The sequence below is a fragment of the Trachypithecus francoisi genome, unplaced genomic scaffold (assembly GCF_009764315.1).
Source record: "Trachypithecus francoisi isolate TF-2019V2 unplaced genomic scaffold, Tfra_2.0 Lachesis_group2, whole genome shotgun sequence".
In the NCBI taxonomy this organism is placed as follows: domain Eukaryota; kingdom Metazoa; phylum Chordata; class Mammalia; order Primates; family Cercopithecidae; genus Trachypithecus; species Trachypithecus francoisi.
In genome coordinates, this window is record NW_022681465.1 from 110,517,574 (window position 1) to 110,532,384 (window position 14,811).

At 41.1% G+C, this 14,811-nt stretch overlaps 1 protein-coding gene across 10 annotated transcripts in view; it reads right to left on the reverse strand.

Annotated features, from left to right (window-relative positions):
- The window catches only part of NSD1 (nuclear receptor binding SET domain protein 1), a 178,076-nt gene that overhangs the window by 9,772 nt on the left and 153,493 nt on the right, over nt 1-14,811 (reverse strand). For all 10 annotated transcript variants that reach the window (XM_033180036.1, XM_033180029.1, XM_033180037.1 and 7 more), the window contains 4 exons: nt 9,865-10,134; nt 8,130-8,246; nt 6,789-6,930; nt 2,079-2,185 (listed from right to left, as the gene is read on the reverse strand). In XM_033180036.1, the coding sequence (XP_033035927.1) occupies nt 2,079-2,185; nt 6,789-6,930; nt 8,130-8,246; nt 9,865-10,134 (636 nt within the window). The remainder of the gene's footprint in view (nt 1-2,078; nt 2,186-6,788; nt 6,931-8,129; nt 8,247-9,864; nt 10,135-14,811) is intronic.

Consider the following 14,811-nt stretch of genomic DNA (forward strand, 5'->3'; position numbering starts at 1 on the left):
CCAGGCGCAGTGGCTCATGCCTGTAATCCCAGTACTTTGGGAGGCTGAGGCAGGTGTATCACCCGAGGTCAGGAGTTTGAGACCAGCCTGGCCAACATGGTGAAACCCCGTCTCCACTAAAAATAAAAACAATTAGCCAGGTGTGGTGGCAGGCAACTGTAATCCCAGCTACTCGGGAGGCTGAGGCAGGAGAATCACTTGAACCTGGGAGGTGGAGGTTACAGTGAGCCGAGATCACACCATTGCACTTCAGCCTGGGCAACAGAGTGAGACTCTGTCTCAAAAAACAATTATTTACTCTCTTCTTACTGGCTTCTATGTTAATTTGCATTTTTCAGTTTTTAATGCTGAGCTTCACAATCAAAAAGGCATATGGAACATACTCAATTGAAGTGACTATATAGTTTATTTTGCATCAAAATTAAACTTCTATTTTCATGGTGCTATTACTTATGATAGAGGAATCTTGAAGCATCCAGATGTTCATCTAGTATGTCCATCCATTAAAGACAGTCACTAAAAATGATCAGCAAGGACTTAAAAAAAATAATAATATAAGGGCCGGGCACGGTGGCTCATGCCTGTAATCCCAGCACTTTGGGAGACTGAGGTGAGCAGATCATGGGTTTAGGAGATCGAGACTAACCTGGCTAACACGGTAAAACCCTGTCTCTACTAAAAATACAAAAAATTAGCCAGGAGTGGTGGCGGGCCCCTGTAGTCCCAGCTACTTGGGAGGCTGAGGCAGGAGAATGGCGTGAACCTGGGAGGCGGAGCTTGCAGTGAGCCGAGATCATGCCACTGCACTCCAGCCTGGGCGATATAGAGCGAGACTCCGTCTCAAAAATAAATAAATAAATAAAAAAGAAAGAAAGAAAGAAAGAAAAGGAGACTACAGACATGGAAATGATACTTAACAGTTACAGAAATAGAATTCAATTATTCAGAAAGTACACAGTAAAAAAACAGGAAGACAGCCGGGCGCGGTGGCTCAAGCCTGTAATCCCAGCACTTTGGGAGGCCGAGACGGGTGGATCACGAGGTCAGGAGATCGAGACCATCCTGGCTAACACTGTGAAACCCCGTCTCTACTAAAAAATACAAAAAACTAGCCGGGCGAGGTGGCAGGCGCCTGTAGTCCCAGCTACTCGGGAGGCTGAGGCAGGAGAATGGCGTAAACCTGGGAGGCAGACCTTGCAGTGAGCTGAGATCCGGCCACTGCACTCCAGCCCGGGCGACAGAGCGAGACTCCGTCTCAAAAAAAAAAGAAAAAAAAAAAAAAAACAGGAAGACACAACAATGCTTATACTTTGTTATAATGGTGAGATTAAGAGTGCTACTTTTATCTATGATGTTACACTACATTTCTGCAGATTTTTTGGTATCTTCAGAAAGAGAAAAAGTGAGAGAAAGACAGGGACAGACAGATAAACCGAGTCCATGTGGCTTATTAGGAGATGTGAGATCAAGATGAGGGAGGTAACTAACCTTCTTTATAAGGTCCTATTTCACAGCATTATTAGTTAGAAAAGTATCACCAATTAAAGTCAGATGGCACAAAACACTTCAACAATATCCCCAAAAACCTCTTATGTAATTGAATTGATCAGCTGAATGCTTAGTGAATTACAAGTGGCCCTATCAACACCTATTCAATGTCATTAATTATTATTATTTTTTTTTTTTGAGAAGGAGTCTTGCTCTGTTGCCCAGGCTAGAGTGCAATGGCGTGATAGCTCACTGCAATCTCTGCCTCCTGGGTTCAAGGGATTCTCCTGCCTAAGCCTCCTGAGTAGCTGGGACTACAGGCACATGCGACCACGGCCCAGCTAATTTTTCTATTCTTAGTAAAGATGGGGTTTCACCATGTTGGCCAGGCTGGTCTCGAACTCCTGACCTCAGGTGATCCGCCCACCTCGGCCTCCCAAAGTGCTAGGATTATAGGCATGAGCCACCATGCCTGGTTCAATGTCATTAATTTAAAGGAAATTTCTTCTTGAAATGAAGACTACCCTAACACTGTTAGGGAGGGAGGACCGCACCACTAATCCCAAAGCAGAAGTCTGGAAGGGTGGTACCTTTGGCCTTACACCCAAGAAGCCACTGCAGTTCGGGGCTCCACATTTGCAAACAGTCTTTCCATTCCCAAGACATTCTAGGTTGTAGTTGAAGGTAAGTTCAGTGCCTGCATAAGAGACCGTGAAAATATTAATATCTGTGGTTTTAATTACATTATTTCTGTATTAATTACAAAGGATACCAACTCCCAAGATAACAGATTAATTTTAAAAATAATTTTTAAAAGGGATTTAGCTCTAATCCTGTATTTTAATAAATTCTAATCTTACAACATTAATAATCAGCTCATACAATTTAATAGAGAAAACTTAAATGACTTAACAAGTAATATTTAAGATAACTCTTCCTACAGAGGTGTTAATTACCTCAAGTTGTTTTTCATTTGTTTATTAACCATTCAGATTCAAAATATGTTAATTCATTACCAAAACAAACAAAAAACAACTTATCAATGTGTCAGGCCCTGGGAATACAAGTATGAGGAAAACTTGTTTATCTGTTCTCAGGTGAACACATGTTACCTGGCAGCACTCTGCAGAGGCATCTCAGTACAGAATAACACTAGAAATCTGTAGATTACAGACTGGTTGTAGATCCAGTTATGTCACAGCCTTAGCAGGGTGATCTGAACCCTGAGCAGCCCATTTTAAAATGGAGAACTCTAACAAGCTTATTGAGACAATATGACATAATGCACATAGCAGTTAATTTGTAAACTTTAAAAAAAGGTACTCAAATTAACAGGCAAACTGTCCTCTTTCTGTCAAAGGTCCATTACATCAAAATTGTGAGAGAAAATAAACATTCAAACTCAAAGCCCGTAACTAAAAGCCAGTTATGAGAGGCCTACCAAATCTAAGAATTTTATATAAATATGTAAAGAGGTTGCCTATCACAGGGGTAATAGTTTACAGTTAATGTATAAAGTAACCGCCATTCATATTAAAAATTATCAGTTCTTAAGATTTCCCTTTGCAGATTGACATGCCTTTTATCAGTGAGACTGATACACATAGTTTTTCATCTAAAGTTAAATGAAATCATTATTTTCATTATTTCTTTATTCAAGTATATTCAAAATACCAAGCAGCTAACTTAGGGGTCATGCTGCAGGAATAGCAGAATTATTCATGGCCTGATGAGAGGCTCATGCCACAAGGAGCGTGCAGGAACTGAGTGAGACTGACCAATGTAACAGGAGGGTCATGTTTCCCATCTCATGACTGAACTTAACTGGATTAAATCTTTGGTGGTTCAATTCATGCTTTTTTTTTTTCCCCCTTTTTTCTTTTTCTTTTTTTTGAAACAGTCTCGCTCTGTTGCCCAGGCTGCAGTGCAGTGGTGAGATCCCAGCTCACTGCAGCCTCTGCCTCCTGGGTTCAAGCTATTCTCCTGCCTCAGCCTCCTGAGTAGCTGGGATTACAGGCGCCTGCCACCACGCCCGGCTAGTTTTTGTATTTTTAGTAGAGATGGAGTTTCACCATGTTGGCCACGCTGGTCTCAAACTCCTGATCTAAACTGATCCTCCCACCTCAGCTTCCCAAAGTGTTGCGATTATAGGCGTTAGCCACTGTGCCCAGCCCCACACTGTTTTCTCTTAATAAAAGATTTATGAATAGATAACTAAATTTTTGTAGATACGACATGCTTATAATATAGCTCTACCTTATACACAGATAAAAGAAAGCAGGATACTTGCTGTAACTTGCTGCTCACCGAACATATACTATGTAAGCATAATCACAGAGAGGCTAAATTAAATCGGAAAGTATAGCACTCATAAAGTAAAACAGTGATACCATGCTAGAAAAGAGTCCAATATGCAGCAATCCTTGATGGATCTTCAGTTACTGAGCATGGCAAAGGACATGAGAGAAGAGATAAACAAGAGTAAGGATGGGACACATGGGAGACAGTAAGTTGCAGGTATGTGAAGGGCCCAGGAAGTTGAATGAAGGCCTCAGCTCTGACAGGCACTCCGCCTGTCACTTAGCACATCCTGTCTCATTTTCCCCATCCTGAACATATGCAGACTGAAAGCCAAGTGAGGAGAGGAACAAAGTCTGAGAATTTCAACACCAAGCTACCTGAGCTGATGAACACAGGAAAAAAAGAAGAGAAATTTGCGGCTAGACAAGGCAGAGGAGGGCATTCTCATGGACATGAACTGCAGGTTCTAAGTAGAAGAATGGGACTATCAGCACTCAGCAGACATAGTAGAACTAAATCATGTGACTGATTTATTATACAGGAATGATATTTATATTGATTTAATATAGAGGAACCTCTCCAACCCTGGGGTGATTAGAGAGAAAAAGGGAAAAAAGAATGAGAGAGGTGTGACATCCAAGGATAAAAGTAACATAGGTATAATACCACCTACTTTACAGCACTTTTGCAAGGCTTAAATGAAGTAATATGCTTAGAATTGTATCTGGTATTCCATATCATTTACTGAATTACTCCTGTTACAAAGAAGAAATCTAAACAATATACTCTGAAACCACCCATTCCAAAAATTTGAAATAAATCAGCAACTAAAAACCAATCTCAAATAAGCAGAGTGCAGTGCACAGTGATGCTCAAGTGTCCTTGGTGTCATCATGTAAAACATTACGAGAAACAAATGCAAAACAGGGGAAAATAACTAGTGGCTCAAATTTTAAAATCTAAAAATTGTCACAACCTAAAAAGTCTAAAAGACTCCTGGGCAACACATTTAAATTGTAGAGAAAAAAATACACTGAGTGTGAGAAGTCCCATAGATTAAATTTAAAACACAGGCTGGGTGTGGTGGTTCACGCCTGTAATTCTAACACTTTGGGAGGCCAAGGTGGGCAGATCACTTGAGGTCAGGAGTCTCTACTAAAAAAATACCAAAAAATTGCCGGGCATGGTGGTGGATGCCTGTAATCCCAGCTATTTAAGAGGCTAAGGAAGGAAAATTGCTTGAACCCACGAGGTGGAGGTTGCAGTGAGCCGAGATCATGCCACTGCACTCCAGCCTGGGCAACAGAGCGAGACTGTCTCAAAAAACAAACAAACACAAAAACAGACTAAGATCTGAACAAACATCATTCTAATTCTTTTATCTTGATCAATGCTTCCTGAGGACAACAACAGTGACTGAGCAAAGGAGAACTACGGTCTTCCAGAACGTTCAAATGGGATTTCTGTTTCAATGGTAATTAGACTACACTATGGTATATTACAGACTACCTAGGCCAGTTCTATCCCAGTTTGAGTACAGGAGACTGATTTTAACTGTTTTGCTCATATCCTTGCAAAACTAAATTTGAAAATTCATATACTTTCTTGTACATTTCAAAATGTACGTTTATACAAATTTTAATATTTAAAAAATCATGCAATTTGGAGAGTGTTACATGCATAGGTATATATGTTCAAAATAATTGTATCAAAACCTTGAAGCTATAGATTAAGATCCTTTAATTTATGGAAAATATCTACCACATAACTTTACTGTCAAACCACTCAGCCATACCAGATTTACTTTCGATTCAAATAAACTTCTTACTATTTGTCCTGGTTACAACCATCTCGCTACCCCATTAGAGAGACAAGTACCCAGGTGAGCCACGACAGAGCAGTAAATTCTCCAAAGGTCCTGTTCTTTGACATCCTAGAGGTTGAGGGTTTTTTGTCGTTTTGCGTGTGTGTTTTTAAGAGTCAGAGGTCTCACTATACTGCCCAGGCTGCTTCTCAAACTCCTGAACTCAAGCGATTTCTGGCCTTAGCCTCCTGAATAACTGAGACTACAGGCATATACCACCACACCCAGTGGCTTATTTTTAAAATAGCCTTGGGTCCATAAACCATAAGATATGGAAGAGTGAGAGATCAATCTTTGGTTTATAAAGTAGAAGAGCAACTGTGAAAGGGAAGGTGAGAAAGGAGACTGAAGAGCTAGTAGTTTCTAAAGCAAACCTATTAGTGGTAAGTTCATATGAATGTGAAAATTTGTCCCATTAAAACCATCCATGTTCTGAAGACATTGTGCTAAACAAAATGAGCCAAGCCAAGCAAGGTTGCTCATGACCTGTAATCCCAGCACTTTGGGAGGCTGAGGCAGGAAGATCACTTGAGCCCAGGATTTCCAGACCAGTCGTGGCAACATAGCGAGACTCTGTCTCCACCAAAAAAAAAAAAAAAAAAAAAAAAAACCAAAAAAAAATACTGGGAACGGGGACAAGTGCCTATAGTCCTAGCTACGCAGGAGGTTGAGGGAGCAGGATTGCTTGAGCCCAGGTCGAGGCTGCAGTGAACTGTGATGGTGCCACTGTACTACTGCAGCTTGAGCAACAGAGTGAGGCTCTGTCCCTAGACAATAAAAATGAATCAATGAATGAATGAAATGAGCTGGTCACAAGAGGACAAATATTGTCCATTTATATGAAGTACATATAGTAGTCAAATTCAGAGACAGAAAGTAGAATGGCAATTGCCAGGGGCTGTGAAGAAAAAGAATGGGGACTTAGTGTTTAGTGGGTATAAAGTTTTAGCAGGGGAAGATGAAAAGAGTTCTGGAGATGGATGGTGGTGATGGTTGCACAAAAATGTAAATGAACTTAATTCCAGAGAATGGTACACATAAAAATGTTTAAAATTATAATCTGAGGAAGCTGTTTGTAAAAAACAAAAGCCCTGAAATTCAGATGTCAGCTGCAGAATCCTGAAATGATTCTTACCTGCTTTAATGTCACTTAGCGCAAAAAGGCCTACACGGGTATCTCCGTTCACAGACCACTTCTGTGTTTCACAGTTGGGCTGGCAGCAATGATTCATGAACCGAGCATAGTTTCCTTTGGGACCAGCATCAATGATTCGGTCCTAGAATTCCAAAAGAAGCTACATATCAGACTTCCTGAGACCTCTGCTATGGATTAAAATTTGACTATTCTCTCTAATAAGCTGGAGTTCCTATTTGTAAAGACTGAGCCTCTCAGAGAAAAGATCCTAAAGAACTTTCGTTCTCAGAGTGTGATCTCTGGACCAGCACCGTCACCATTCAGAAATTTGTTAGACATTCAAATTCTTGGGTTGTGCTTCAAATACACTAAAGCAGAGACTCTGGGGCGTAGCATTCTGTGTTATATATAACAAGGCCGCCAGAGGTTTCTGACTATACTGAAGTTTGAGGACCACTCCCCTACAAACAGCAGCTTATCCCTCTTTCTATTTAGGTAGTTTCAATCCAGATGCACATTAGAAATCACCTAAGAAGATTTAAATACTAATGCAGAGTTCCAATACCAAAGTAAGATCAGAATATCTGGAGGTGAGGATCTCACAAATCCTAAGCGCACAATTAGAAATATTTACAAAGGTAAATACCAAGAAAGGGTTTTATTATAAAAACTAAGGCCAGGTGTGGTGGCTCATGCCTGTAATCCCAGCACTTTGGGAGGCTGAGGCAGGTGGATCACGTGAGGTCAGGAGCTTGAGACCAGCCTGGCCAACATAGTGAAACTCTGTCTCTACTAAAAATAAAAAAAGTAGCCAGGTGGGGTGGCGGGTGCCTGTAGTCCCAGCTATTTGGGAGGATGAAGCACGAGAATCGCTTGAACTCAGGAGGCAGAGGTTGCAGTGAGCCGAGATCATGCCACTGTACTCCAGTTTGGGTGACAGAACGAGACTCTGTCTCAAAAGAATAAAAAAAAAGTACATGTTCTGATCAGTGAAATAATTAAATATTTAACAAATAATTTTCTCAATCTGTAAAATAAAATAAAAAAGAATTATGTACTTTTCTGAGTTCAAACTTGAAATCCTATAGAATACTCAAAGATATAAGCTCCAATTTTCATTGAGTTGTTCAAAAACAATGCTAAAAACAGCTGTATTGCCTCTGGCCATGAATACCCAGAAAATGAGCACTCTTACCTACTTCAGAACCCCAATCCTGCAATCCCAGTGGGTATGGGAAAAGACCCTGCCTTGGGAACTGTGTTACATGCCTACAAATACTTTGGCTGCAACACAAATTTTACAATCTTGTAACAGTGAAAACAGCACTTCCCATTACTTACTTTGTCTAGGGTGAGCATATAGAAATTAGTGATATCGTGTTCTTGAGCATAGCGAATTCGAGCTCTGCATTCTTCTTCATCTATAAGCTCACCCACATACTCATTCACAAATTCACCCTAGAACAAGAAATATCTCCTGACTTAATGGCAAAAAAGACACCGGTATCCAAATGTATACATTAAAAAAAAAATTAATGAAAACATCAGATTCTACAAAGCAGATTACATGAGTATAATTTTATGCAATATAATTACTTTACAATTCCCAACTATTTGATAATGAGAAACACCTCCTTACTCCCACCCCTGTCACCAGCACAAAGATTAGGATACACTGGATACTAAAGATCCTCCAGAATGGAAGATTAGTAAGTAAACTAGACCTTCCTTATAAAGAGAGATGGATGACCAATCTCTACCTGTCCCAGAGCCTGAGAATTGGTTTCCCTGAATAAACTATGTTCATCTTCCTTGGCGCTTGCTCTGCTCCACATTTCAAAGGACCATCCTCCCTATTCATTATGCTACAGTAACTCTGGCTTTCACACGTGTTCACTCCTAACCTGCAGGGCTTTAATGGTAACCTTGCCTGAGTCAATAGCTACTTATATTTCAAGTCTCAATTTAAAATAGCCTCAGAAGCCAAGAGTGATGGCTCATGCCTATAATCCCAACATTTTGGGAGGATCTGTTGAGCCCAGGAGTTTGAGACCAGCCTGGGCAACATGGTGAGACCTCGCCTCCACAAAAAATACAAAAATTAGCAAGGTGTGGTGATGCGAGTCTGTAGTCCCTGCTACTCAGGAGGCTGAGATGGGAGGATCACTTGAGCCCGGAAAGTGGAGGTTGCAGTGAGTGGAGATGGCACCAGTACGCTCCAGTCTGAGCAACAGAGTGAGACCCTCTCTCAAAAAATAAATAAAATATCATCAGAGACAAACTAGTTTCAGTTCCTTCGTCACACGTCTCTAGAGCCCTTTATACTTCCACACTGGGAGGTGATTTGTTCAATATTTTCCTCCCTCCAGAATGTAAACTTTACGAAGGCATAGGTCATATCTCTCGTCTTGGTTAGTGCATCCCCAGCACAATACCTGGCACATACAGTAAATATAAAAATAACTACTTGGTAAATGACTGAATACCAACCCATACTATGCTACATTTCCTAGAAACCAATAAAATTCTTCAGAAAATGTAAGCAGAATAAGGCTTATTTTATTTAAAAAAAAAAAAAAATGACTATACAATGTTATTTGTTAGAAACTTCAAGATCCTGCCAAGTTTTAAGTTGAAGACATTACTGCATTTTCATTCAATAAGGCTTAACCTTTTTACCCTTCATGTTTCATGAAGCCAGATCTATTTTTTCCTCACTAAAAATATTTTATTAGTAGGTGGATCAATGTCTCTGTATCATGTGCTCACTGTCATCTCTCTTAATTACTGGTTGTAGGATATTCACAAAAAAGCAAACAAAGCCATAGCATCTCTATGAATGTCCCATTTTTTCCATCCTACTACACAGTGACCATGATCAATACAAAGGACTTAGGAGATCAAACCCATTCATTTGTGAGCCTCTAAACTGTGGAAGGATATGGCAAAACACAACAATAAGGTTAATTATTAACTGTGTTATTTTCCTCTATGATGAATTTTCTAATGTCAAGAATTAATGACATCAAGCAACTGCAAAGAGGAGAAAATATCTGGCAATTTAGCTTTTTCTAACCTTTTTAATATCTGTTTTTGTCCGTAGACCCCAACCCCGCTGTAACGTGCGGAAAATTTCAACCTCTGGATATTGGCGCTTGGAAAAGCACTGGTTTTGACAACGCCCTCCGGCAGGACATACTGTGGGGTGGCACTCATAGAGCAGCATGCGGTTGATGCATTCAGAGTCTATCCCACAGGGGTTCTCATCAGTAGCTTTACAGTTGCAACGGGGTATTTCAGATAAGTCTGCAGTGAAGATCTGTACCCTGCCAATAGGACGGTTCACCTGGAAAAGTAGCACAAAGTATACTGCATAAAACAAGTCAGCATAAGACAATTAAGGCCCCGAAAAAGGCAAACTTTTTTTCCTTGAAGTTGCAGTCACATTTCCCATGACTTTGAACTATCAATACTTAGACAGTTTGATATAAAAAACAGAGCCTCGCTTGACATACAAAGTATGAACTCCACAAGAATTGCTTGAACCCAGGAGGCGGACGTTGCAGTGAGACAAGATTGCACCACTGCACTCCAGCCTGGCCGACATGTCGAGACTCCATCTCAAAAAAAACAACAAAAAACAAAAAAACAAAAAACGAGCTGGGAGCAGTGGCTCATGCCTGCAATCCCAGCACTCTGGGAGGCCGAGGCGGGCAGATCACGGGGTCAGGAGATCAAGACCATCCTGGCTAACATGGTGAAACCCTATCTCTACTAAAAATACAAAAAATGAGCCGGGCATGGTGGCGGGCGCCTTTAGTCCCAGCTACTTGGGAGGCTGAGGCAGGAGAATGGTGTGAGTAAACCCAGGAGGTGGAGCCTGCAGTGAGCCTAGATTGTGCCATTGCACTCCAGCCTGGGTAACAAGAGCAAGACTCGGTCTCAAAAAATAAATAAATAAACTAGGTTTCTGCTCTTGCCACCTGGTGGTGCCACATTTGCTGCTACAAAAAAATAGGCATTATTCTTCCTTCCTTTTTTTGAGAGGGAGTCTAGCTCTGTCACCCAGGCTGGAGTGCAGTGGCGGGATCTTGGCTGACTGCAACCTCTGCCTCCCGGGTTCAAGCGATTCTCCTGCCTCAGCCTCCCAAGTAGCTGGGACTACAGGCACGCGCCACCAAGCCTGGCTAATTTTTGTATTTTTAGGAAAGATGGAGTTTCACTATGTTGGCCAGGCTGGTCTCGATCTCCTAACCTTGTGATCTCCTGACCTCAAGTGATCTGCCTGCCTCGGTCTCCAAAAGTGCTGGGATTACATGCGTGAGCCACCATGCCGGGCAAAAGCACTATTCTTAAGTGGCAAATTAATGGCATGAAATCATCTGTGTGTAATTTTTTTTTTTTTTTTGAGACGGAGTCTCGCTCTGTTGCCCAGGCTGGAGTGCAGTGGCTGGATCTCAGCTCACTGCAAGCTCCGTCTCCCAGGTTTATGCCATTCTCCTGCCTCAGCCGCCCGAGTAGCTGGGATTACAGGCGCCCGCCACCTCGCCCTGCTAGCTTTTTTTGTATTTTTTAGTAGAGACGGGGTTTCACTGTGTTAGCCAGGATGGTCTCGATCTCCTGACCTCGTGATCCGCCCGTCTTGGCCTCCCAAAGTGCTGGGATTACAGGCTTGAGCCACTGTGCCTGGCCAATCTGTGCGTAATTTGAGTTCCTCTATGCCTCCTGCATCAGCCTCACAAGTAGCTGGGACTATAGGCAGGTATCACCACACCCTGCTTATAATTTAAAATCTTTTAAAAGGACTATAGCAATGTCACTCATGGATTAATTTAGAAGTGGTGCTTGTGCTCAAAAATATAGTGAAAGTCTGGTGAGGTACAACATGAAGATCAAACAGTTATTGTAATACCAAAGTCATTAATGTAGAGGTTTTAACAAATACTAGCAATAATAAGGAAAGACAACAGATGTTCTAATACAATAATGGATTTGTGCATGAGAATGTATCTCCCCTCATTTCACATTATTTCAGTGGAAACAGTAAATTTAGTCTTCTGAGACACAAACCACACAAAAAATTGGACTGTTCAGGAACTGTGATTTTGAATAAATTACTTGCAAGACTATTGTGAGAATAAAAAATATATGTATAGTACAGCACCTAGCTGCCTCTGAAACATGGTAGACACATTAAATTCTTTCTTCCTTTCTTATGTAATGTCCTTATGATTGTTTCTCTCATATCAAATATTCTAGATTACTCATTCCGGTCCACCTAAAATCACTATTTTCTTTTTTTTTTGAGATGGAGTCTTGCTCTGTCCCCTAGGCTGGAGTGCAGTGGCGTGATCTCGGCTCACAGCAAGCTCCGCCTCCCGGGTTCATGCCATTCTTTTGCCTCAGCCTCCGGAGTAGCTGGGACTACAGGTGCCTGCCACCACACCTGGCTAATTTTTTGTATTTTCAGTAGAGACGGGGTTTCACCATGTTAGCCAGGATGGTCTTGATCTCCTGACCTCAGATAATCCGCCTGCCTCGGCCTCCCAAAGTGCTGGGATTACAGGCGTGAGTCACTGGGTCCGGCCTAAAATCACTATTACTTAAAAGTTATTTCTATCCTCTAAATTTTCAAATGCTTTCATTTCTTGCATTTTATTATTTGCCTGCTCCCCTTTAATATTATAAAATCTACAATCTGGATATATACTGTTATCAAACCATTTTTCTATCAAAATTTAACAGGAGGAGGCCAGGTGCAGTGGCTCACATCTGTAATCCCAGCACTTTCGGAGGCAGAGACTGGAGGATTTTTTGAGCCCAGAAGTTCAAGACCAGCCTGGGCAACACAATGAAACCCTATGTCTACAAAAAATTTTTAAAGCTTAGCCGGGCATGGTGTCAAGTGCTTGAGGTCCCAGCTACTCAGGAAGCTGTAGTGGGAGGATCGTGTAGGCCTGCAAGACACTCCAGTCTGGGTGACAGAGCAAGATGCTGTCAGTGGGGGAAAAGGATGTAGGTCTCACTGCCAGATCGGTTCCTAGATTCATCAAATACTGGTTAAGGTTTGGAAACTTCTTGTTAACGGAGAAATACCCTCAACATATGCAACTGGAAGCCATAAGGCTTACAATGTCTAAGGCAAATTCTAAGGGGATAGACAACAGCTAATCTCAGTCACCCAAGACTACAACACCTGAATAGGGCATTTGAACATTCACTTCTGATTCAAATTATTTTTACCTGAACTATATATTTCTCTCTACAAATACATGTTTTTGTTTTGAGACAGGGTCTTACTCTGTGCCCCAGACTGGAGTGCAGTAGCACAATCACAGCTCACTGCAGTGTTGACTTACCAGGCTCAGGTGATTCTCCCACCTCAGCCTCCCAGGTAGCTGGGACAACAGGCACCCAGAATTTTTTTTTTTTTTTTTTGTAATTTTTGTAGAGACTGGGTTTTGCTCTGTTGCCCAGGCTGGAAAATGTATGTTTCAATCATTGTTTATCAACTGCTCTAACCTGTTATTAATCCAAAAATAAGTTTCATACTTATCACATCATAAACCAAAAGCAAACCAACAAAAGAAATCCCACATGGTTAAGAACAAAGACATGGATATGTAATTCTAAGTAAATCTCACTACAGATCAGGAATTAAGTAACTTTTTCTGTAAAGGGTCAGAAAGTAAATACTTTAGGCTTTGCAGGCCATATATCTCCACATGTAGCTCAACTCTGCCACTGTAATATAAAAGCAGCCATATGTAATATGTAAATGAAAAAGGATGCCTGTATTTCAATAAAATTTTCTGGATACCGATTGAAAGTTGAATTTCATATAATCTTTATGTGTCACAAAATCTCTTTTCTGCCAACCACTGAAAAATGTAAAAACAACCTGTAGCTCAAGAGTATTACAAGAATAGGCAGTAGATCAGATTTGCCCATGAACCATAGTTTGCCAATGCTTGCTCTAGATCCTTTTCTTGGAAATATTTAAAAAAAAAAAAGTGGAGGGAAGAAGTTAGCCTTTAAATTCTTGATGAGATCACTCACAGGAAACTGCTGTCTCAGTAGCTCAATATGGTTGATATGGTAACTCTAAAATGCCTACCTTGCTGTTATCTGACCCTTAGGACTATGTGAATAGAATTATTTTCCATTTCTGAGGCCTAACAACTATGTTCTGAGATTATATGTCACATACATTGTGAGACTCATTTAGATCCAATTATAGGTTTTGAAATTCTTAATTTCAGAAGTTGTAATTATTTGTAAGGAATAATAGTTTATGATTTTTTTCGTTCTTTGTTCTTTTTTTAATCCAATGTCGGTATGGATATTTTATGACATTTAAAGTAACAATCAAAAGGCCAGGAGTGGCAGCTCATGCCTATAATCCCAGTAATTTGGGAGGCCAATGTGGGAAGATAACCTGAGGCCAGGAGATTGGCCTAGGCAACATAGTGAGATCCTCATCTCTAATAAAGAAAAAAAAAAAATTGGGCCAGGCACGGTGGCTCACACCTGTAATCCCAGCACTTTGGGAGGTCGAGGCAGGTGGATCACCTGAGGTCAGGAGTTCAAGAGTAGCCTAGCTAACACGGTGAGACCCCATCTCTACTAAAAACACAAAAATTAGCTGGGTTTGGTGGCACGCACCTGTAGTCCCAGCTACTTGGGAGGCTGAGGCAGGAAAATCGGTTGAATCCAGGAGATGGAGGTTCAGTGAGCTAAGATCATGCTACTGCACCCCAGCCTGGGCAACACAGCAAGACTCTGTCTCAGGGAAGAAAAAAATTGGGGGGGAAAAAAAAGCCTTCAGAAGCAGTGTTGATGACTTTTATCCCTTTTTAGAGGTCTTCCAAAGTTCGAAAATAAAATATTCTTATTTAAAAGAATAAAATTCAGGCCAAGTGTGGTAGCTCACACCTGTAATCACACCTCTTTGGGAGGCTGAGGTGGGTGGATTGCTTTGAGCTCAGGAGTTCAGGACAAGCCTGGACAACATGGTGAAACT